The 26,894-nt window shown below is 32.8% G+C and overlaps 1 protein-coding gene across 1 annotated transcript in view; it reads left to right on the top strand.

The window, feature by feature from the left end:
- The window catches only part of LOC129216902 (nose resistant to fluoxetine protein 6-like), a gene marked incomplete at its 5' end in the record, with an annotated part of 34,696 nt that extends 15,031 nt beyond the window's left edge, over positions 1–19,665 (top strand). The window contains 3 exon segments of the mRNA XM_054851118.1: positions 11,808–11,994; positions 17,019–17,161; positions 19,344–19,665. Of these exon segments, the coding sequence (XP_054707093.1) occupies positions 11,808–11,994; positions 17,019–17,161; positions 19,344–19,619 (606 nt within the window). The 3' untranslated portion in view covers positions 19,620–19,665.
- Positions 19,666–26,894: the final 7,229 nt, after the last annotated feature.

Raw genomic sequence — 26,894 nt, 5'->3', positions numbered from 1 at the left:
AATTTCAGCGTCATGAGGAATTTCTTGTACAATATTCAACTTTCGCTGATGTACTGCAGTTGGTTTCGAAAGATTGAACTGCTTTGGATAGGTTGACGTTTTTGGGCATTTGAGGACTCTCAGATTCTCAAGTGGAAAAAACACTTTCCCAGCCTGCAAACAAGTGTGGTGACACCAGGAATGAGGATTCAGAGTCGGACTGATTTCGGCGAAAAAGAGTCGGAGACAGGAGCCGAAGGTTAAAAATTTCAAGAGTCCGAGTCGGCCATTTTACCTCCGACTTCGCAGCCCTGGTGGGAACAGAGAAACCACTGCGTAACATATCAAACGTATTGGTTTAACCAGAGAGGCGTCTGCTGAAAATACCCAATTTTGTTGGAGGTCATTGTTGGAGGTCATGAAGTCGAACGAGCTCATGGATCTGATTCGGATCAAAAAGATTTTGACAATAGTGGGAAAATGGAGGTTCTGCCGCAGGAGGCGGTGTTGCGGTGTTAACACCGCCTCCCACTCTTCCTCTTCCTCCTAACACTTCCTCCGACCTTGGGGATGACCTTGGGTTGATCTTCCTCCTGATAGCCGCCTCCCAGGACCGCCGCGAGGACTCCTAGAAGGTTACGGGGGTTTTTCCCGCGTTTTTGAATATTTTCCCGCGCTTTTGGACTTTGTCGTTTTTCTAGTCATAGAAGACTAGGAGGTTTTTTACTTTTTGGATGGCAACACCAGTTTTCGAGTGGCAACACTTGTTGCTATGTTTTTACTTTTTGATTTTTTACTTTTAAGAACGTTCGTGGCGCCATCTATCGGAACTTTGAATATTTTTTTCCGAACTTAGAATATTTCCGCGAATTTAATTATTTTTATTTTACAGAGTGTCGGGAATCGAACACCCAAACTTTGAGTTAGCAAAAACGTATGCTAACCACTATGCTATATTTTCCATTACACTTTCAGTCTTAATGTGAATCTGCACCATGACAACGAATATTACAATTAAATTAATTTTAAAACCATCAGTTAATTCACTCTTTAGTACTAATCATGGCATATCATTAACTGTATTTCAGCTCATAATTGAAACTATCATCATTATTATTATTTTTCATAATAACAAAGTTTTCACTTAAGTAAAGATTTATTTAAATACAACCCATTCGAGATTTTAGATTTGGTTCAATGCTTTGTGGACTTGAAATATATTTTAAACTTTGATTTTCTTTTTCATGCATTTCAAACTTTATCCTTTTTATTTTTTCTAATTTGTTAAATTTTCTTAACTAATTTCTTTTTTCTTTGTCAAATTGACAAATATTTTTTCTAACTTGTAAAAATTTCGAAGAAATAATTTTCTTAACTAATTTTTTTTTTGACTTTCATACAACAAAATATTTTTTCTTACTTGTTAAATTTTCAAAGAAATAATTAACTTAAATATTCTTTCACACATTTTGAACTTTAACGTTTTTTCCTGTCATTTAGCACTTTGATTTTTTTTTCACTATTTTAGCGTTTTTCAATTATTTTCAGTCTTTAACTATTTTCTTAACTTTTTAGTCTTTAACTAATTTCAAGCATTTCAGACTTAGATTATTTTTTCGTGATTTCGATTTTTTTTAGTATATTTTAGAGTTTGATCATTTTCTCGCTTGTTTTTACTTTATCGTTATTTTTCCGATATTTTTAAACTTAGAAATTTTTCGCAATTAGTGACTGGAATTGAAACCTCAAATTTTTCAAAACGTTATCATGTCTTCAATTTTTGCAATCATGTCAAACTTGCAATCAATTTACTCGTAGTAGTAATTAACACTTATCATTAACAAATTTTCTCAGATTTTAAAAAATCAACTTAATTAATTTTTTCCAGTAAGCAAATTGTGCACTCAAGTTACATTCCAACACTGCATATACGTTTCAAGAGTTTCATTGAATTTATCACATTCCATTTAATTAACTCTAATAATTACTTTTTCATTAATACTTAACTTAATCATTTTATCATACATTTATTCCAGTTACAAAATTATGCTTAAAAGTTATTTATTTTTCTTAGCATAAGAGATTTTAACATGTTCCTACTAAAATGCTTTTCACTCTAGTTTGAGTTTACTAAAATAGCAACTCATTTACGATTTAGATTCATTTAATCGTCTTTGATTCTTTTTCATTGTTAATATTTTACATTATCACATACGTTATTATTTTTATACATTTATCCATTTCATTTTCCAAAATCTACAATCAATTTACTTTTCGTATTAATTAACACTTATCACTATCAAATATTTTCATGGATTTTAAAAATTATCTTCTTAAATAATTTTTTACTGTAACCAAATTTCCCACTCAAGTTATATTTTATCACTACATATGCTTTTCATGAGTTTCACTTAATTTATCGCATTTCATTTAATTAACTCTAATAATTATATTTTATCATCGATATTTAAGTTAATCATATTTTCCTTTATTTTTTTTTTCATGCAAACACTCTTGATGGAATAAAACAAAATTTTCAACTTTCATGAATTAAATCCCCTCTGACTATTTTATTTTACTTTACCATACTTTACTATTTTACTTACTGCGTTTTACTATTTATCATTCATTACAGCTTTTCCAAAATATTACTTTACAACCAACTAATTTCATTAACAGAATTTTCATTACAATTTATAAATTTCACTTTTATTTAATTATTTCTACCTACGCTAAAATAAAACACATCACATAAAAAAGTTAAACATCAATGAAGAACCCACAAATTTTTCGAAACATTATCAGGTCTACAATTTTCATCCAACTAATTTATTTTAAAAACTTGCAATCAATTTACTCTTAGTAGTAATTAACACTTATCATTAATAAATTTTCACGGTTTTAAAAAAAATCAACTTATTTAATTTTTTTTCCAGTAAGCAAATTTCGCACTCAAGTTACATTTCATCACTTTATATGCTTTTCAAGAGTTTCATTTAATTTATCACATTTTATTTAATCAACTCTATTAATTATTTTTTGATTAGTATTTAACTTAGTCATTTTATCGCATAGTGTTTTACTTTATTATTATTTTTTTTTTTCATACAAGCACTCTTGTTAGAATAAAACAAAATTTTCAACCTTCATGAATTAGAATCACTTTGGCTATTTCATTTTCCCAATAATATTTTACTTTAACAACTAATTTCTTTAACAAAATCGATATCATTTATTTTAGTCTTTATCCTTTTCGAACGATACATTCAAATGGACAGCTATACGTTAAATTAAGAAACTTAATCTAAATTTTGACAAATTAAGTTATAGCTAAATACTGACTAAAATTAAGTACAAAAGACTAACCTTTTTGGGGTGAAATCCCTCAAGTACCAGCTATCGCGAAGTTATTTAAAAACAGTGAATGAAATTGTAATAAGTGGATTGTTAATTATAACTCAATCTCACAAAATTACAATTACACGCATGTTTTATTTGAAATCGCTGCATACGGCTGGCTGCCCATCGTCGATTTGCAGAACGCATGCCGTGATATCGCAAATCAACTCGGCTGTTGAAAAAAACTACCGTAATCCTACAGCACTTCGGATCGTCCACACACACACCGAGGCGAATTGAGAAAATGACTTTATCAATATTGCTATCTACCCCTTTACCGATAACAGATAACAAACCCCACGTGCTAGTATTATTCACCACCTGGCCTACGTCTTTCAAGTGATGTCACTGTTTCTGACCAATTAAAATTAGTTCACGTTTCTCAAATATCAAGCACATAGATCGACAATAGCCTGATGTCAGTTTTTCCAAACAAAATTTTAGATTTTAATTCGTAGTTTCGAATTAATTTCTTTTTCATTTCAAACTTATAAAAAAAATTTCCAGCTTGTAAGAATATTTCTTTCAAAAACAGATTTTTGATTCAAAACAGTATTTTTTCAAACTTGTAATATTTTTCTACTTAGAAAATGAAATCAAAAATTTTTGTTTTCTTTAATCATATAAAATGTTTTTAAGAAATAATTTCTCAAACTTGTAATATTTTTCCACTAATTAAAAAAATCAATTTTTTTTTTTCAATCATATAAAAATAAATTTTTAATCTTACAACAGTAAATTTTTCCGCAAAAATATTTTTTTCAAATCAAAATAATAATAATAATAATATTTTTGTAACATATTGTTTTTTTTTTCCTTTCAATCTTTTTTTTTTCAAAAATTTTCAAACTTACAAAATAAAATTTTTTCAACTGAATCTTCAAACGAAATGATTTAATTAAATTTAAAACTCAATATCACTTTACTCTTAGTATTAATAACCAATAGCACTTAACCATTTACTCTTTGCACTCTAAGTATTAATTAACACACACGCATTACAAATAATAATAATAATAACGTTTAAGATACTTACAAATCATCCACTCAAGCTTTCAAATATCCATCTAGCATGTTATTGTTCATTCGTGTGAGGGAACTTGTAATAAAACTTTACTTATCAACCGAAATTATAAGCGAAAATATCGCATTTTTTAGCACTTAATATAATCCTACAATTAACAAATTGGTTTTAACTTTGAATTTAAGAAAAATAAAAACTATTACACACTTAGTAACATATCTATCGATGTATATTATTTCATGACAAATCACAAATAGGTGAGGATCTTTTATCGATCATGTGACCAACTAAGTTAAGAAAGAGCGTTCTTATCTCATATGAGAATTTATAAGTCTTTAATATTTCTCTTTAATGTAAGTGTATTGATACGTACGAGTTTGTGTATGTGAATATAACTGTGTATTGTTTTCAAACCATTGTCATGTTTAAGCTTTATGGTTCTAATTTTGACTTTCCACTTAGCATTATTTGAAGTCCTTCGCATGTATTAAACTACAGAAATATCACAAAAATTATATTTTCATTCAGTCTTAATTACAAAACTATACAATAAGATGAAGACAACACCGATAGTATAAAGATTACTTACAAGAAAGTGCATATAAAAAATATATGTAAGAGTGATTTCAAAGTATAATCCATCAACCATATTCAACAACTCAATAAAAACACAAGTCTCTTTTAAAATGATAAACACAATTTATTCACACACACAGTAAAAGACAATTAAATAAACTTACATCTTTAAGTAAAACTCTTCAAAACTTTCAAGCATATTTTTAACATCGATTGCATCAAATAAATCAGACACATGACATTTTAAACATGGACTATCAACATTCAAAGTAACGAAGTCACGAGTCAAGTTTTCCCAATTAACATTAAAAAGAGCCTGTTCGAAAAAAGTGTCGAACTTTCGACCCCTTGTTAATGATTCACATTCATGCACTCTCATGTAAAAAATGAATCCATTTTTACAACCCACACATTCTTTTTAGAAAGGTACTTTATGTTGCATATGAGCTCATCAAATAGTCACTTACGTAGAGAATCAGCCAGTTTACCAACTTCTTGTGATGTATATGTGCTGATTTTATCACATCGACAATCACAGGGATATTTTTTCTCAATTTCCGAAAGGATGTACTCTTTTAGAGTATAAGTCATAAGTTTGTCTTTGACACTACGTGAGATACAAGGGGACGCGTAACACAATTTGTCAATCTGGCTTTCCAAAAGTAGAACTCTATCAGGCATCAACTGGAACACTTCTCGTTTCAGTTTGAACAATCTTTGCACACTAACACAGATGTTACCATTCGCACTCGACTCTCCTTTTTTTTTTTATAACAAAAGCGAAATCACGGTCTTCGATTAATTTTTGATTTATATTTTTACGTAGGCTTGAAATAAGTGATCTCCACACATCTGGTTCTAAGGAAATACCATCCATAGTTGGTCGAAAAATACCATCTTTCCCACACGTATATCTTCTAATATGCACGCGTGTACGTTTCCGAAAAGTATTCACCAAAAGTGAAAATACAATCACCCAAGTGTATCATATCATCAGGCTGTGGAGAAGCCTCAATGTTCATTTTCATGTTCGTTGCATCCCATCTATTCATCTTCAGGCTTCAAAGTTTCAGAATGATTTTCACCAGCGTTAGTCATTCTTAACTCTCATAGGATTAGGAGTCACAATACTAAAACAACTTCCTGTGAACTTAAAAAATAAATCAAACTAGGTTTTAACACTAGCTGGTGAAGAAAAATCCTAAGTACATAGAATAAAATTTCACGATCTCTTTCAAAGCTCAGAATCACCCTGAAAATGATTCTCCAAACATCCACTATAAACCAATGAATATTCACTTTAGCCAATGAGAAGTGTACATAAGTCTCTTGCTACTGACGTCATAGAATATCACACGAACTTTTGAGCAGAGTTGAGTTGTTTTCCTCAGTATTCAGATTTTTAGAAATGCCAACACTTTGACTTCCAACTTCACCCTGACCTACTACGAGTAATTTTAAGATGGTAGCAGGTTTTCACATCACATCGAATGCCGATGACGTTTTCGCATCTCGCGCATGACATGATCAATCACGTGTAATTGATCATGTCAATTTGCATGAGATGCGAAAACGTCATCGGCATTACTTACTTCATTTTTACTTAGAGTGCAAAGAGTAAGTGGTTAAGTGCTATTGGTTATTAATACTAAGAGTAAAGTGATATTGAGTTTTAAATTTAATTAAATCATTTCGTTTGAAGATTCAGTTGAAAAAATTTTATTTTGTAAGTTTGAAAATTTTTGAAAAAAAAAAAGATTGAAAGGAAAAAAAAAACAATATGTTACAAAAATATTATTATTATTATTATTTTGATTTGAAAAAAATATTTTTGCGGAAAAATTTACTGTTGTAAGATTAAAAATTTATTTTTATATGATTGAAAAAAAAAATTGATTTTTTTAATTAGTGGAAAAATATTACAAGTTTGAGAAATTATTTCTTAAAAACATTTTATATGATTAAAGAAAACAAAAATTTTTGATTTCATTTTCTAAGTAGAAAAATATTACAAGTTTGAAAAAATACTGTTTTGAATCAAAAATCTGTTTTTGAAAGAAATATTCTTACAAGCTGGAAATTTTTTTTATAAGTTTGAAATGAAAAAGAAATTAATTCGAAACTACGAATTAAAATCTAAAATTTTGTTTGGAAAACCTGACATCAGGCTATTGTCGATCTATGTGCTTGATATTTGAGAAACGTGAACTAATTTTAATTGGTCAGAAACAGTGACATCACTTGAAAGACGTAGGCCAGGTGGTGAATAATACTAGCACGTGGGGTTTGTTATCTGTTATCGGTAAAGGGGTAGATAGCAATATTGATAAAGTCATTTTCTCAATTCGCCTCGGTGTGTGTGTGGACGATCCGAAGTGCTGTAGGATTACGGTAGTTTTTTTCAACAGCCGAGTTGATTTGCGATATCACGGCATGCGTTCTGCAAATCGACGATGGGCAGCCAGCCGTATGCAGCGATTTCAAATAAAACATGCGTGTAATTGTAATTTTGTGAGATTGAGTTATAATTAACAATCCACTTATTACAATTTCATTCACTGTTTTTAAATAACTTCGCGATAGCTGGTACTTGAGGGATTTCACCCCAAAAAGGTTAGTCTTTTGTACTTAATTTTAGTCAGTATTTAGCTATAACTTAATTTGTCAAAATTTAGATTAAGTTTCTTAATTTAACGTATAGCTGTCCATTTGAATGTATCGTTCGAAAAGGATAAAGACTAAAATAAATGATATCGATTTTGTTAAAGAAATTAGTTGTTAAAGTAAAATATTATTGGGAAAATGAAATAGCCAAAGTGATTCTAATTCATGAAGGTTGAAAATTTTGTTTTATTCTAACAAGAGTGCTTGTATGAAAAAAAAATAATAATAATAAAGTAAAACACTATGCGATAAAATGACTAAGTTAAATACTAATCAAAAAATAATTAATAGAGTTGATTAAATAAAATGTGATAAATTAAATGAAACTCTTGAAAAGCATATAAAGTGATGAAATGTAACTTGAGTGCGAAATTTGCTTACTGGAAAAAAAATTAAATAAGTTGATTTTTTTTAAAATCGTGAAAATTTATTAATGATAAGTGTTAATTACTACTAAGAGTAAATTGATTGCAAGTTTTTAAAATAAATTAGTTGGATGAAAATTGTAGACCTGATAATGTTTCGAAAAATTTGTGGGTTCTTCATTGATGTTTAACTTTTTTATGTGATGTGTTTTATTTTAGCGTAGGTAGAAATAATTAAATAAAAGTGAAATTTATAAATTGTAATGAAAATTCTGTTAATGAAATTAGTTGGTTGTAAAGTAAAATTTAGAAAAGCTGTAATGAATGATAAATAGTAAAACGCAGTAAGTAAAATAGTAAAGTATGGTAAAGTAAAATAAAATAGTCAGAGGGGATTTAATTCATGAAAGTTGAAAATTTTGTTTTATTCCATCAAGAGTGTTTGCATGAAAAAAAAAATAAAGGAAAATATGATTAACTTAAATATCGATGATAAAATATAATTATTAGAGTTAATTAAATGAAATGCGATAAATTAAGTGAAACTCATGAAAAGCATATGTAGTGATAAAATATAACTTGAGTGGGAAATTTGGTTACAGTAAAAAATTATTTAAGAAGATAATTTTTAAAATCCATGAAAATATTTGATAGTGATAAGTGTTAATTAATACGAAAAGTAAATTGATTGTAGATTTTGGAAAATGAAATGGATAAATGTATAAAAATAATAACGTATGTGATAATGTAAAATATTAACAATGAAAAAGAATCAAAGACGATTAAATGAATCTAAATCGTAAATGAGTTGCTATTTTAGTAAACTCAAACTAGAGTGAAAAGCATTTTAGTAGGAACATGTTAAAATCTCTTATGCTAAGAAAAATAAATAACTTTTAAGCATAATTTTGTAACTGGAATAAATGTATGATAAAATGATTAAGTTAAGTATTAATGAAAAAGTAATTATTAGAGTTAATTAAATGGAATGTGATAAATTCAATGAAACTCTTGAAACGTATATGCAGTGTTGGAATGTAACTTGAGTGCGCAATTTGCTTACTGGAAAAAATTAATTAAGTTGATTTTTTAAAATCTGAGAAAATTTGTTAATGATAAGTGTTAATTACTACTACGAGTAAATTGATTGCAAGTTTGACATGATTGCAAAAATTGAAGACATGATAACGTTTTGAAAAATTTGAGGTTTCAATTCCAGTCACTAATTGCGAAAAATTTCTAAGTTTAAAAATATCGGAAAAATAACGATAAAGTAAAAACAAGCGAGAAAATGATCAAACTCTAAAATATACTAAAAAAAATCGAAATCACGAAAAAATAATCTAAGTCTGAAATGCTTGAAATTAGTTAAAGACTAAAAAGTTAAGAAAATAGTTAAAGACTGAAAATAATTGAAAAACGCTAAAATAGTGAAAAAAAAAATCAAAGTGCTAAATGACAGGAAAAAAACGTTAAAGTTCAAAATGTGTGAAAGAATATTTAAGTTAATTATTTCTTTGAAAATTTAACAAGTAAGAAAAAATATTTTGTTGTATGAAAGTCAAAAAAAAAATTAGTTAAGAAAATTATTTCTTCGAAATTTTTACAAGTTAGAAAAAATATTTGTCAATTTGACAAAGAAAAAAGAAATTAGTTAAGAAAATTTAACAAGTTAGAAAAAATAAAAAGGATAAAGTTTGAAATGCATGAAAAAGAAAATCAAAGTTTAAAATATATTTCAAGTCCACAAAGCATTGAACCAAATCTAAAATCTCGAATGGGTTGTATTTAAATAAATCTTTACTTAAGTGAAAACTTTGTTATTATGAAAAATAATAATAATGATGATAGTTTCAATTATGAGCTGAAATACAGTTAATGATATGCCATGATTAGTACTAAAGAGTGAATTAACTGATGGTTTTAAAATTAATTTAATTGTAATATTCGTTGTCATGGTGCAGATTCACATTAAGACTGAAAGTGTAATGGAAAATATAGCATAGTGGTTAGCATACGTTTTTGCTAACTCAAAGTTTGGGTGTTCAAATCCCGACACTCTGTAAAATAAAAATAATTAAATTCGCGGAAATATTCTAAGTTCGGAAAAAAATATTCAAAGTTCCGATAGATGGCGCCACGAACGTTCTTAAAAGTAAAAATCGAAAAGTAAAAACATAGCAACAAGTGTTGCCACTCGAAAACTGGTGTTGCCATCCAAAAAGTAAAAAACCTCCTAGTCTTCTATGACTAGAAAAACGACAAAGTCCAAAAGCGCGGGCAAATATTCAAAAACGCGGGAAAAACCCCCGTAACCTTCTAGGAGTCCTCGCGGCGGTCCTGGGAGGCGGCTATCAGGAGGAAGATCAACCCAAGGTCATCCCCAAGGTCGGAGGAAGTGTTAGGAGGAAGAGGAAGAGTGGGAGGCGGTGTTAACACCGCAACACCGCCTCCTGCGGCAGAACCCCCATTTTCCCACTACTTTTGACAACGGTTTTTGACCCGATGAAGAGGAATTCATTCCAAATCACTTGGTAGAATAGAATGCCAAAAAGTATCAAATCCTCAGATACATAATAGCGAATTCACTGATCGAATAACGCTCTGGCGTCATCAATAATGAAACTTGCGCCATAGCCTGATTTTGATGATATTTTTTGACAATGCTTGACGTGCAGGGAATGCTTTATTTTGACATGCCTAAACTGGATCCGGTAACTTAACTGTTTTACTGGTAAGACTAACTTTTTGAAAATGAAGAAACAAAAAAAGTGGCCAGCAATGAACACTTTTTACTGGAGTTTAGGGTTAATCTACTGGAGCTAGAGTTAAAATGTCAACTGTCAAAATATCGCCAAACAAGCAGCTGCTTCGCTGAAGCTTCAAATAGAAGCAAGTTTCACCCGTCATACCATGACGGGTGAAACTTGGGGGACGGGTGAAAATCACCCGTCATACCATGACGGGCGATTTTCTAGTTACTAAATAAAGATACAATATTGGATGGAGCTAGTTTTGATGATAAATCTGTTAACTATTCTCTCTATTCGAATTGGAGTCGTTCGCCGCTGAATTACGTAAGACGAAACGTTCAAAAAACTATTCCCTTCCTTTAATTCCTTTTACAAAAAAAGGAAGTATTGTATTCGCGAAAAAAAATTCATTCAAAATTCGGCCTTAATTCCCATTTTGCTCACTCCCGAATGAATGTTGAGTTTTTTTTTTCAACCCGACCACACGCGGATAAGTGCCTAAGAACGTATAAACACCCGAAATATCCATTTTGACATTCCCCGAGTTAATTACAACGACTTTTCTCGTGACGTCTGTATGTACGTATGTGCGGATGTGCGTATGTATGTCGTATAACTTAAGAACGGTATGACCTAGAAAATTGAAATTTGGTAATTAGACTCCCAGTGGGGTCTAGTTGTGCACCTCCCTTTTGTTTGCTTTCAGGGTTTCTAAAGGAGTCTTTTGCCCCTTTTTGGGGGGAAATCATTTTTAATTTCGATGTATACTCAAGTGGTGTCATAATTTGTTGAACACTTGGCGATATATCGCCAGTTTTTTGGTCGCTAAGTTTTGTCGCCAACTTGGCGACAAATTTGGTGATTTTTTAAAATCTGCTTTCAATTTGGCCACTGGTGGTGATATTTAGAGAGTAAACTATTGAATCACATTAAAATTGCCAATAGTGGGAAAATGACATTAAAATTGGAGTAAACGGAAGTCATGTGATGCACACATCAGCTCGTTACTTCATATCTTTAAATATTGATTTCGATTTCTTTGCCTAGTTGACGAACGTTGTCGGATGGTGTCTGTCCATTGTCATCTCTATCAGCTCTCTGTACGGAGCCCACCGATGGAACATCGGAGAGCCGCACGGTCCACTGCTGACGGCCGTCTTCGCCGCCCTGCATCGGACGACTTTCACGATAGGTGTCGCCTGGGTCGCATTCGCATGCGTCACTGGTCACGGAGGTAATTTAAATTCATAATTGAAAAAAAAAAAAAAAAAAACATTAAAAATAAAATTTAATGTTTCACCAAGAAATTGATTAAAATCTAGCAAAACTTATCTGCAGCAATCTTATCTATCTATATATATAAAAATGAATGTTTGTCTGTATGTCATCCATGAGCTCAAAAACTACCCGGCAGATTTGGCTGAAACTTTCACCTTTTGTTATTTTTGGTACTGGGAATGTTTATAGACCAGTTCGAAAAAAATCCGATCGATAGTTCGTTTTTTTATTCCAATTTAAGTCACAATCCATTGGACAAATACGAATAAAATGATCGGCTGCAGAAATTAATTCGCGTGAAAGATCTCATTGATAAGAAGTTAGCTGTTGCCATTTTTCTTGGGTTTGAACAAATAAATTCTTTCTTTATTGTTTTATGGCTTTTCATGCAACGGGGGGATTTAAAACTTTTTCTATTTGATATTTTTAGCGATTGATTGATCCTGCAAACTGCGTGAGTACACAATTTGAGTATAGTCACGGCTTCACTTGATACCTGGACCGATTATTATGAAAATTGCTATATATATATATGTATTTTTCCACGGAGAAGGTGCATAATATGCTCATTGAAGCCACTCGCCACCAGGTGGCACTGCAGAGTAGCAAATTCTGCGCCGTTCTACCGATTGTCATGAAAATCAGTATAATGATGTATTTTTTTGTTGGCGTAGCAACGCGCGTCGGGTACAGCTAGTTGATGATAAATTTCACCAATCAAATGGCGCATTTACAGACTGGCGACCACCAAAGGCACCATTACTTTGGCGAAACTTATCATCAATAAGATATTCGTAGCAATATTGGGCTGGATTTAACTCATTTCTTGGTGAAATATTGAACTTTATTTTTAACAGTGTAGTTTGAAACAAGAAGTGCTCACCCATTTATTAAAATCTGTGAGTATTTTACGTTCTATCATCTTATGCTCTTCTTTCCGTAAAGTAAGGTACTTCGTACAGCTTCTGGAACAACCACATACAAATTTATTTTATGTTTTACAAAATTATGTGTAATGATTTCCGGGGGTGAAAAATCCACTCCGATGTGGAGCTACAGACTGGGGCCGAGCCCTAAGATAAAAGCACACAAGTGTATCGTACAGAAAAATAAATATTAAAAAAAAAATAATTTGAATTTTGGCTTCTTGAATTCAAATTATGTTTTTCGCCATCACGAGTGTGTGTGTGTGTGTATGTAGGCGTGTGTGTTTGTGTGTGTGGAGGGGGGTATGTGTGTTTGTGTGTAGGGGGTATGTATGTGTGTAGGCATGTGTGTTTGTGTCTGTGTGCAGGCATGAGTGTTGGTAGTTGTGTGTATGAGTGTTTGTGTGCGTGGGGGCGGGGTATGTGTATGTGTGTGTAGGCATAGGTGTTTGTGTCTGTGTGCAGGCATGAATGTGTGGGTAGTTGTGTGCATGTGTGTGTATGTGTTTGTGTGTGTGTGTAGGTGTAGGTGTCTGTATGTGTGTGCATGTGTTTGTGTATGTGTATGTGTTTGTGTGTGTGTGTGCGTGTGTTTGTGTGTGTGTGTGTGTAGTTGTGTATGCATGCGCGTGTGTGTAGGATATGGATGCAACCTGGAGACGGTTTTCGCAAGAGGAGCTGCATCGTGAGGCGGCCGGTCGACGGTGATGCTGCAGAGGGTGCTGGCGGGAAAATAAAATCAGAGTAACATCAAAAACAGTCAAGTGAGAACAAAATAAGCAATTGTGATTGCTCTATAAAATTTTTCCCAAAGGAATAATTTTTGGATATACGGGGTGCTTTCAAAAGAATGGTGGCGTTTTAAAGTGTATATTTCTAATAGTAATAGTGGTTCAAAAACACACATTTTTTCACATTCTTAAATCATTCTGAAGATCTTCGATGTTTTGTTCTAATGCTCGAACAATATCACACCTATATTCAAACTCCCGCCATACACGTTGCAGCGTGTGCGTAGTCACATAAGCTATTGCTGCGGAGATTCTATTTTCCAGTTTGTTCAGACTAGTAGGTAAGAGGGCTACAAACACAATATTCTTTACCTGACCTATCCCTACAAGAAACGAGCTGAGAATATTGATAAGGTACTAGAAAGTAGTATGGGTATACGGGAAAGTAGGCTCGTATAGTTCTTGACGAAACTTCTTGTAATATGATTTAATAGTTTACTCTCTAAATATCACCAACAGTGGCCAAATTGAAACCAGATTTAAAAAAATAAATAAATAAAAAATAAAAAATCGCCAAACTTATCGCCAAGTTGGCGACAAAACGGCGACCAAAACACTGGCAATATATCGCCAAGTGTCCGCCAAATTATAACACCACGTGATTTTACATCGAAATTAACAATGATTCCCCCCCATAAAGGTATAAAAGACCCCCTTTGGAACATCCGAATGCAACCAAAAGAGAAGGTGCACAACTAGACATCACTTGAAGTCTATGTGCCAAATTTCAACTTTCTAGGACATTCCGTTCTTGAGTTATGCGAGATACATACGCACATACATACGTACATACGGACGTCACAAGAAAACTCGTAGTAATTAACTCGGGGATCGTCAAAATGGATTCTTCAGGTGTCTATAGTTCTTAGGCATGTATCCACGTGTGGTCGGGTTGAAAAAAAAAATCAATATTCATTCGGGGGTGAGCAAAATGGAAATTAAGGCCGAATTTTGAGTGAAAATTTTTTCGCGAATACAATACTTCCTTCTTTGTAAAAGGAAGTAAAAATCACGTGGTGATACTGGTGACCTGAGACTGGGGAGGCTCTAACAAAGTGCTGAGCAACGTCGCTCTTAATCATCAATAATCTATCAATTCGTTCTTAATAACCATTTTGATCAAATTAATAATAAGTAACAAGTGGAACGCATACGATAACACGCACAGACATCTAGCGGTAGCAAGTTGACACTTTCTGACTGGCTTTTTCATTTAAGCTGTACTAGAGAGCTGTAGATCCAATTTTCCTAAATTAATAGCCTCATGATACCCCACCATTCCTTTTGAAGCACCTTCTAATGTTACCGTGAAAAACCGAAATTGGACAACGTCGAATTTCGCCAACGGTTCACCGGAAGTTTTTGGTCTTTCGCTGATGTCTTAGGTATGCGAATGTTGATATTCACCGGCTGATGTCGACATTTACCAGATATCGGACATTTGCAATAACAGAATATGTTTCGAGCGGCAAATAGAAATCAAATATCCTTGAATTTATATTCAGTAAATTACCGCCCATTAGCCAGGGCTAAAGCAGAAATACGTGAAATACATCGCCAGCTCAGTCATTTCCAGCCGAGGACTGCAGTTTCGTGCTTATTAGCACTCATCAGCCCGGCATAGGAAAGTGACTGAGCTAGGAGATGGAAAACCTCAAAGGAAGCCAAGAGTGCGAAACAAACTGGTAGCTAATATAGAATTAGCAGATTTTCCATCTCCTAGCTCAGTCACTTTCCTCTGCCGTGCTGATGAGTGCTAATAAGCACGAAACTGCAGTCCTCGGCTGGAAATTACTGAGCTGGCGATGTATTTCACGTATCCTTGAATTTATCTGAACCGTTAAAGAGAGACAGAGAGAGAGCGAGAGAGACGTTTGTTATTCTCACTCCTAGCACTTCTTACTAGAACATGGATCCGTTTTGATGATTTAAATTTGATAGCTCAATACCGTCGTCTCGTTGCACGTAAATAAAAAAAAAAAAACTCTAGGATTGAGTTTGAAAAATGAAGATCTGACTACAATTAACGACAGATTTTCAGATGATCACCAGGCCGCTATTAGCTATGGGGAATTATTGTGAGCATTTAGTGAGGTTTCTGCTATTTCATAAGTTATAGAAAAAAAATTGAGAAGACCGAAAAAAAAGCACTATTTGTTCAATTTTTATCAAGCGACTATTATTTACCCAGAGAAACGCATTGCTCTACTTTATTCCATTCTATTACACGTTGCACTTTAAGTGCTGTTCCATTTTTTTTTAAAATTAACTTTCATTATATTTACTTTTTGGTTGGATGGTGAGAAATATTTTTTAATTGTCACAAAAAAAGAATAATGAAATTATAATGTTAATTGTTAATGAAACGAACAGATGAACTTTAAAACTGAAACTAGCATAGATAAATAGATTTTTTGCTTTGGAAACATTTCAAATAATACTGATTTTTCAGGCTTTTTTTGAGCAATCACGATTGCTTATTGCTTTCATTTGACTGTTTTGATGTCCTATGATTTTATTTTTCCGTCAGCACCCTCTGCAGCATAACCGTCGACCGGCTCCTCACGATGCTGCTCCTCTAGCGAAAGCCAAATCTAGGTTGTGTCAATATCCTACACTTACACGCATACATACATCCACGTACAAACAAACACATACACACGCATACATACATGCACGTACAAACAAACACATACACACGCATACATACATGCACGTACAAACAAACACATACACACACACACGCATACATACAGACACCTACACACACTCAACACATACACACACATACAGACACATACACACACAACTACCCACACACTCATGCCTGCACACAGACACAAACGCATATGCCTACACACATACACATCCCCCCCTACCACAAACACTCATACATACAACTACCCACACACTCATACCTGCACAAACACAAACACACACGCCTACATACACACACACACTCGTGATTGCAAAAAAACATAATTTGAATTCCAGATGTCAAAATTCAAATTAATTTTTTATTTAAAATTTAGGTCATTAGTTCAAAAGCGTTTTTAAAAACTTTTTTCACCATGTGCTTGTTTCCATTATTTTCCATTTTGTTTTCTGTAATTTTTCACTCTTTCAATTTTCATAAAGCAGACTTCCCGAAATCAAAAAACAGGAAAAAGCTCTTGCTCTGACAAAGACTTGAAAACTCGGGATACTTTTCTGCATTGGTGATTTTCCCCAAGACAGAATAAACTCATGTATCTCTTCACTAGGTCCCGTGAATAAGTTCCTGTCCAGTTCTCTGCTCGCTCCCGTGAGTCGACTCACCTTCATGATCTACCTGATGCACAGTCTGGTGATATGGGTGAGGATGGCCTCTCTGCGAGAGAGGATCAACTACAGTCATTACAACCTGGTGAGTTGATGTTCGGCACTTTCTCCATTGGGTATCCACTCAAAAATAGCCATATTTTTAAGTCACAAAAACAAGTCATTTCTTTCTCGTTAGGGGAAAGCAACACTCAGAGGGGTTAGCCCTTAAGGGGATAAAATACCTCAAAAATGATGAAACGATCAAAAATGTTTTTATTGCTTATTTCAAAACTAAAAACTATTATGAATACAGGGGAAAAGTTTCATTGCTTTAGTTCAAATATTTAAAAAGTTATGAGTGGTTTTAGGCCATGCTCGCTATGTGTTCTTATGCAAAAGAAAAAACTTTAAATTGCTTTTTCTCGATGATGGTTTTTTTTTGTGTGTGTGTGTGTTTTCATGCGATTAGAATCCCTAAGGATTTTTTTCTATTAAAGATACAGCTTTAAAGTAATACTTTTTGCAATTGGGATAACATATTTGACAAAACTGTGCATTGGATAAGTATTTTATAAATTACTCAAATGTTTAGAGCATGTTAAACCTGTAAAAACCAAATTAAAAAAAAAAACTTTGATTTTTTACATAATTAATGACAGAAAATTTTCTAATAATTTCATAAGCAAATGAATGCAGATTTTTAGACATGATTAGATCGTTTAGCAAAAAACTTTTTTAAAATTAGTGCAAAAATAAAAAAGGAATTTTAAAAAATTAAAATTTTCCTCAATTTTTTGAATTTTAAAAAAAAGTAGGCAATATTTTTAAATTTTGAAAATAAATTATTGATTACGAAATAAGTATGCATATTATGGTTTCAAAGAAATATAAAATTTATATAAATTTAAAAATAATGTTTGAAAGGTACTGTGACCCCTTAAAGGGAAGAGTAAGTGTTCCCCTAGCACACAAAACAGCGTATACCCAGTAGTAGGGCCCGATCAAGCCAAAGTGATGCCCAGGTACTGGTAAAATTTTGATGCCCCCTCTCACGAAATTCTCTCATTTTCAAAACAGTTGTTTCCAAAAGAGGGAAGAAGGAAAAAAATTTACCCTTTTTTCCGTGCCCCTAAATTTGTGGTGGCCGGGTTCAGGCGCCTGTTAACCTGTAGTACCGTACGTAAATCAGCTCCTGAGTACAAACATGCGTTATGAAAAAAAAAGAGCTCCTAGTATATTTTTGTTATGTAATTATTTAGGCCTGAAAGTTGCAGCAATAACTGCATTGAGTTGGCGAAAAGGAAAAACTGACAAGTTTTGCATTCTTTATTGCAACCCTACTCTCGCGAATTTTCAATTAAAATTAATTATAGGAGGGCGTTGTTATTCTTGACTAATTGCTGCAGAAAGAAGTAAAACCAAGGCCCACCCACTTACGTTGGATGTAACCTGGCTAATGAGACATCTGCCTTGATCGCACAAAATTAAAATGTTTTACCCTTTCGGATAATTTCTTAAATTCCAAGGTGACGTATTCAAACTCTAGAACCAATGACGCACTTGCGAATTCCTTTCCAACTTTCCGCTCCATATCGCCCCTTCACGAAAGAGGACAATTGGGTGGTTTCCTTCAGTCAAAAGTACTAATTCTAGTTATTGAAAAGGATAGAATGAGCAAAAAAAATTAAATGGACCCAGAAAATACTTTCATTTTCCCAACAGTTTTTTTTAAATTAATTTTTTTAAATGTCAGATTTTTCAAACAAGGCGTGTTCTTGATGACGTCACAAATGATGCTCTTTGGCGCATCTTTCTACTACGTTTCCACGTTATGATAATCAAGAAGCGAATTAAAAGTGCACTCTACTCTTGCTATCAACCATATCGTTGCCAATACACGTGAGAAAAGATGCGAATTAAATATTTTATTCTGTGAATGGCTACATTGAATGGCATTTCATCATTTGTGATGTCACATGACAGAAGTGTAAACAATAAAAGCGCAGCGATTTAAGTAATTTTTCAAAAATATTAAACTTAAAAAATTTTATAAAATGGTCAGATTATATGTTTTTAAGCATGCTCTTTCAGAAAAAAATACTTTTAAAATTTTGGTAACGACCCCATTCTGAAGCAAGGCGGAGCCAAGGTTCAACACTTCGCGGTCAGACTTTAGCAGATTTAGAACCTTGCCTTTTTCATATTCATTGCAAACCAAGCTAGACGATCTGAATGTCTTTGATTTTCCAAACTTCTCGTCATTCTTCAATTCAATTTTTTTTTAGCTCTACGAATACATGGGTAACATCATAGTCAGCTTACTGCTGACGATGCCATTCTATCTACTGTTGGAAGCCCCTCTCTCCAACCTGGAAAGGCTCGCTTTCTCCAGAAGAGCACCGGAGAAAAAAGAAGGCGATGGAACGAATGGTCATCTACAAACCAACGAACTCAACAAAATATCCGAGATTCCAAAGGCTGGAATTGATTTTGCACCTTCATCAGTTGAGCTCACAGCTGTAAAGTGCTTGGTGTTCGAAAACAACGGCTTTGTAAAGTGACCGTAACCTCAGGATAATTTTACTACCTCATGTATGATGAATCATAGTTGTAGTAGTTCTTGAAACATCTTTTTTTGGAATAAATGTATAATTTTTAAAAAATTGCATACAACTTTCTTACTTGGATAATGTTGCTTCCTGAAGCTCATATGTTACACTATTAAATAATAGTTTTACTCTCCTTAACATGTTTCAATTTTGAAAAAAAAAAAAAAAATTTTTTTTTTTTTGCTTGCAGGAAGTTTTCGAGTTTTTAGTTAAGCCTCTATACAAGTAGACGTTAAATCCCGGTTATCACAAATTTGCCATTTCAACTGCGCTTCCGCACGGACTTTGCTTTTACGGCTTTCTGTTTTAAGATTTCGTGTTGCTTGTTTATATTAAGGCTGAGCAAGAGTCCCAACAAATTAATGAATTCGATTAGAATATTTTCACAGCGATTTCGGGATAGATTATTTGAAACTACGGATATGAATAACTGATAATCTTTTTATGTAAAGAAAAAATGACGCTTCAATATTTATTGGTTTGTAAATATTTATTTAACACTAGCCGCCATCGGCGACCAGCTGGTCCGCCTTTTTACGCCAGGGTTGCCGCCTTCGGCGGCTGCATAGACAATTTAGCGACGGTATTAATAAATGTTTTTCTCTATATATCAATATTATCATCTGCCTTTTTACGTCAGTATTGCCGCCTTCGGCGGCTGCTTAAATAAGTTTCGTGGCGGTATCAATCGATCTATATCTATATCATTATTAATTTAAATAAAATATTTTCTAGATCTATCTCCAGTTCCGTCGTTTGGAATATTTTTAAAGGAGGGGGAGGGGAGAAACTGCTTGCACTTCATGCAAATTTTGTCGAAAAATAACAAAAAACACTTCCACTTTTACTTGAAAGTATTGTTTTTTCAAAGTCATGGTGTGTGTGTGGGGGGGGGGGCATTGACACCCCGTTGAAGTTCCTTAAATAACCGGCATGTCTCTTTCTTGCTCTCCATCTACTATATCGACCTCTGCATTTGTCTATCTATCAATCTATCTATCTATACGATCTATGCGTATCTACCTCTGACAGTAATTAACAATGTTTTCAAATCGCAGCGGCGCCCCCCCCCCCAAACCCCGTGCGGATTTAGGACTGAGTTCCTGGGGGGGGGGGCAGGATTTTTTTATTTTTTTAGCAACATTTTTATTGCCCCCCACTCCTATGTTTTTGTCTGTTTCCTGTGATGCATAAGTCCATGCTTTACTTTTTTGTGTGTCGTTTTCATTAATGCGTGTCCTTTTTGAATTGACCTTTAAGAGATGGAGCTGGTATCAACAGTGACGCAGGGCTCCCTTTTAAGTGGGAAATAGAATATCTCCAATTTTAGGGGGCCGGGGGTTTCTCCCCCGGAGGAAATTTTGTAAAATGGATATAAAATTCTGCATTTTGAAGCCTTATAAAGGTTAATTGGATAGACATAGAAATTGATAACTAGATTATACAGTTGTACAGTATTGTTCAAACTTTGTAAGAAACAGCCATTTTAAGTTTGAAAGAAAAAATAAACTAGATTTCTCATTGCAACAACCTTTTTTTAATTATAAGTAGTGCAGAAAACAAAAAGGAATAGAGGTACTGTACCATTTTTTTTCCTGGCTAAACAGATTAACAATATGCAGTAGAAGTAATTGGAGCCTACTTTGCTTAGAATTTTCAAAGACTTATCTAATTGTTTTCAAAGACTCTGGAATAAATAAAATTATTTAACGCACTTCATTTGTACTTTCCAGTCTCTGGTATTTTAGTACTTGATTGTAAATTTTTGCAGTCCTGTTCTTACTTTGGGAGAAATAACTATTTTAACTTTAAAAGGAAAAAGAAACCATAGATTTTTCATGACAACAACTTTTCTTCAGTTGCAAGTGGGGCAGAAAACGAAAAGAAATAGAAGTAGTGTGCATTTTTTTTCCGTGCTAAACAGATAGACAATATGCAGAAGAAGTAAGATAAAAGCAATCAATACGAAAGAATTTCCAAAATACTGCATTCAGGATTGAATAAATAGCAAGATATGAAACATGTGAGTCACAAAACTTTACTTCAAATAATATATTACAAACGTGAGAACCATGATTTTTACATTTTTAATACAGGATGTGGCAAGGAGCTGAACTTGACATATGTTGGCATTCCTGTCCCTCTACCATTTGTTAGAAATTTTAAAATTTAAGGTTTGTAACCACACGTTTCCAAATATTCAAGGTTTTCAAGCACTTTTTTTCAAGCAATTTCCATTTTTAAGGAACGAATCATGAATTTTTTTTGGGAGTTAGGGACCCACTTCAAAGCGGGGGCCATAAGCCAGAGCTTGTTTATCTTATGGGCAAATTCGACCTTGTTTGTAATTCACTCTTACCTGTAAATTTTTGCTTGATTTTTTGTAATTTTTACGAAAATTCGTCAGTTTTTACGGTTAAAGGATTTTAAAGATTTTACCAATTTTTGTTAGGTTTTTATAGACTTTTATAAAATTTCAGCAAATTTTTCGAAAACTTTTGATGACTCAATTATTTAGATTTCTATAATGACAAGGACTGACTCACTTAGACTTAGATGATTATGACTTACCTTACTTTTTAAACAGTATTTATAAAGTAAGTAAAATTGTACTCTCCCTCTAAGTTAAAAGATTCATTTAATCAGAACACTCAGATAACTAAAATTTATTCAGTTTGCGATAGTATTTATTCTCTTTCTCTCAAAAAAGAGAGATAGAGAAGAGAAAAAACTTATGTTTTTTTAGAATTTCTCAAAAGGCCAATTAATATACTAAGAACATAAATATTATGCACAAATAAATACTTGAAATGTGGACACAAATCATAACGAGTAGAACGTTCTGTTAGGGCGAATGGGGGAGGGGGAGTTTTTCCCCTTTGTTTTAGGTTCTATTTTTTTTAAATAATCGTCAATTATTATAAGTGTTGCAGCTTAATGTATAGCTCGTTTAGCATATATTTTCATTCATATACTTGCCCAAATGGTTTTCAGTCCAAAATAGTGAATTTAGACACATTTTCAGCACCCCAGTGACAGCTGTACTATTTGTATTTAATGTTCGGTTTTTTTTTTTCCTTTTCTTTTTTCCCATCAGAAAAGAACATTTGCTTTTCTCTTCATTTTCATTAAACAATTCAAAAAAGAAAGTCATGATCTGTTTGTTTTAACATTTTGGAAGTTGTGTTGTTACTACATAAAGTCCTCCCAAAACTGGGGGGGGCATTGCCCCCCTCTGCCCCCCCCATAAATACGCCCATGTCTAGTACGCTCTTCTGAGGTTAAAAATTTGGCCCTGAAAAGGGCCTTTGTTTGATAGAAAAATCAGACTCCAAATCCATTAATAATTAAGACTCAAAACTCAATCCTTTGCCGAGGCTTAAAAACTATATCATACTTTGTGATTTCTAATTTTTATCTGTTGCTATCTCATATTTATTAAAAAATTTAAAATGTTTATAATTAATTTTAGCAAGATTCTTGAAATCAGCTAAGTCCTTCTCGCAAGCGCAGTTGAAATGGCAAATTTGTGATAACGGGGATTTAACTGTCGAGTCTCTATACATTGTTAGAGGATATTAATGATTTTCTGAACGTTTGAAGTTTTGCCAGCCACAAGAAAATTTTAGCTCGGGTGTTGCTTAGGTTAATTCAAAACAAATAAAGTACAATATAGAAAGTATTTTTCATTTGTGCTTTGACCTTGGACATAATGCTTGAAGCGTTATGCCAGCTACCAGCGCCATCTATAACTACCAACCCAAAAGTATATAAGGATAATAAATGGATGTTCTGTCCGAAAGTGTTAATATTATAATAAGAGAAGGTAAGCGGGAAAAAATGCACAAAGAATATGTTAACATGTGTCATTTGGATATTCTTTCTTTACTCAAATGTTTGAAATAGTAGATTAGGCATTTTAATCTTTCTAAACACAATGCAATTCTTTGAATTACTAATAAGCAAAAGATTTTTTTTTGATACAATAAGCTTTACATCGCAAGTTAGAAAGCCATGATATGAGTTAAATTATTGCATTTTTTTACTACTATTTCCAAATTTCACGAGCATTTTAAAGTGCGAATTCAGTAAAAATAGACGATTCTTTCGATTATAGAAATTTCTATTGCAATGTGTTGCATAAGAAGAGCAAGCTAATTGATTCAAAATAGTTTATTACAAAAATCAAAAGTACATCAACGTACACAATCTTCGATTGGCCTGCCAATCTTACATTTACAATAATAAAACAATCTGTTTTTTTTTTACAATACTTCCGACAATATTTACAAAACAAGCAACAATTTCTTCAAATTGTACAACCTGATAAATAATATTTTGATGGAAGATAAATCATTTGACATATTCAAACCTGATGAAAATTAACACAATTGAAAGATTTTTATAGCTAACTTTATTGAACTTAACTCAATTTTGAGTTTTATTATTTAACTAAAAATTCTAGACTTACATGCATATAAGATTTAACCACTGCCATTTTGTAATTAGTCGTATGACATTTTTGTCAAATCTATAATGGAATTTCAAGTTTTACATTTTTCGGAGCTCAGTAGTTGTTATAACGAACGGAAGAGAAAAAGACGAATGGAAGAGAAACATACCTTTAATTCAAGATTTGGAAAAAAACATCTTTGGCCCCTTTTTTTCTGATAATTGTTTAAATGTAATGGGTTTTATATTGTAAAACAACACATACCGTCCTAAACGATAAAAACAGCAATTTAAATTTATATGGAAAAACTTAAAGTATTTCTTTCTTTAAAACATTTCCATTCAGAAATACATGAAATACACCGCCGCTCAGTCAGGTAATTTACTGAATATTTCCATTCGGTTTTAATCTACTTTCAAGCAACATAGGTCAAAAACAAAATTCTCAGGAAATTTTTCTCGGAAGTAATTACTATCTATTTTACCTGGCTTTAACAACAGAGAAAGCTAGGAAAAAAATTTAAAAATTTTTTTTTTAAAAAAACCTGTAGACCCCATTGGAACAAAGGAATTATATTCCTTACCGAATTTAGGATTAATGAAACTCATTTCAAAAAGGGAAATGTATAAATTCTAAAAAGGAGCTCAAGACACTTGTTTCCTTTTAAGAAGGCAGTGGATAGGAAAAGTTCGACAGTCACTCGCAAACTTTAGTATGACTTGGATAACAAGACGTATGACTTTGGACGAGTTCATAAGGAGAAGTTCTTATACAGGAAAACCTGTAAAGTTGACCACCTTTGTAAGTTGACCACCTGTCTAAGCTGACCGCTTTTGTCAGGAACGGAATTAGTCCTATCTTACATAATGAAGGAAAACCTCTGTAACTTGACCACCTCTCTATCTTGACCACTAATATACACCAGCTTTGGTTTGGAGTGTTGTAAAAAACCCTTTGTAAGTTGACCACTAGGCAAAAGCTTTATATTGTACTAAAAATTTCGTCAGTTATGCCTCAAATAACTAACCAGACATTTTTGAAAAACCTATGAATATTTATGTTTCTATTGAAAAACATTGGGATAATGTTAAGTCCTAGAAAATGAGCCAAACTTCAATAAGGAGTTATTTTGTTGAAAAGGAGATACCATGGTTACAAATGTACAAGAAAGAATCAAATAAAGAATTTGAGTCACTTTTGACTTGTTATGAATTTTTAGGAATTGTTAATATCAATTAAGTAGTTTTTCATAAGCCATAAGGTAATTTCTTTTTTTTTTTTTCTTTTTTGATCGATTTACAAAAATTTTAAATTTGTATGACACTTAACGTGTCATTCTGCTAAATAATCTTTAAAAATATTTAAAAAAATTTTCTTATTGTTTTAAAGTAATGTTAAACAATGAAAGTGAGTTTTCATTACTACCCTCTATAAGTTGACCACCAAAGTACTGCACTGCAAGTGGTCAACTTACACAGGTTTCACTGTATTGGCAGAAAGCCGCTAATCATTGCAATTTTTTACTTATGAGTAGGCACTATACATATGAGTCAAACCGACCCTCCTCACCTCTTCTTTAACAAATGGAATCATTTAATCCTTCGTCTATCGGAGTTCAAGTTATCAGAGCCAAACTACACGTAAAGAATCAATTCAGTTCATAAGGAGAAGTTCTTATATTGGCAGAAAGCCACCAATCATCGCAAATCTTCACTTGTGAGTCAAACCGACCCTCCACACCGCTTTTTTAACAAATGGAATCATTTAGTCCTTCGTCTATCGGAGTTCAAGTTATCAAAGCCAAACTACACGTAAAGAATGAATTCAGTTCATGATAATTTTGCAACGTAATTTGTTTCTCACAATGAACGACATAATTCAGTCGTAGAATTTCATAGACTGATGCCCAGGACATCGTTTCGAATGCGAAAGAAGATGACTCATTCCTTCTTCGACTTCGGATTCTTCTCGTCTTCGATGTACAGTCCTTCATTGAGGGTATAGAATTCTGACGAGTCATCACAGTTGACATTATACCACCAGTCACAAATGAAAAGCTCTTGATGGAATATGGTGCCATTAGGGCACATGAAGCTGTGTTTCTTCATCTCCATGTCGCAGTTGTGGAACACCTAATGGAGGGAGAAACAGTATTTTAAAAATGGTGTCCTTAAAAAAAATAATGCGATGTAACTTAAAGTAGAGGCTTTGTAAAATATCCGAAAAATAAGTTGCCTTATTAGTTCCAAAAATGCGAATGTCTTAATTTGGTAAGTACTCGCGCTGATATGATTAATTATCCATGGATATTTTATCAAAATGAATCATAAATCAAAATTTAATCACAAATATATTCATGGTATTTCAAAGCAATTCTTTTTAGTACAGTAAAAATAGGGGTCGGACCCAAACATCCAAAAAAAAAAAAAAGCTAATCATGGTGCAAATTGTTTATTACCCTCCCAATAAGAACAGGTAAAAAGTCCCACCCCATTGTGCGTCGGGTTTTTGAATGGGGGGCATTTAAAAATTGCCGTTTTGGGTATTTTTCCAGAATTTTTAGAGTAAATTTGAAGTGAGAATATTATGTTATACTAAATTTAAAAGCATGAAATTAAAGGTGTTTGACCCCCAAGAGGGATGACATAACCCACCAGTGCTACAGAGCCCCCCTATCCCCATAAAACGAAGCAGTACCCCCGAACCCCCCTCCATACATTTCATATGGAAACATTATTTTATGCTAAGTTAAAGTTAGAAATCGAGTGCGTCCA

The sequence above is a fragment of the Uloborus diversus genome, chromosome 2 (genome assembly GCF_026930045.1).
Source record: "Uloborus diversus isolate 005 chromosome 2, Udiv.v.3.1, whole genome shotgun sequence".
Lineage (NCBI taxonomy): Eukaryota > Metazoa > Arthropoda > Arachnida > Araneae > Uloboridae > Uloborus > Uloborus diversus.
This window is presented reverse-complemented; position numbering and strand designations above follow the sequence as displayed.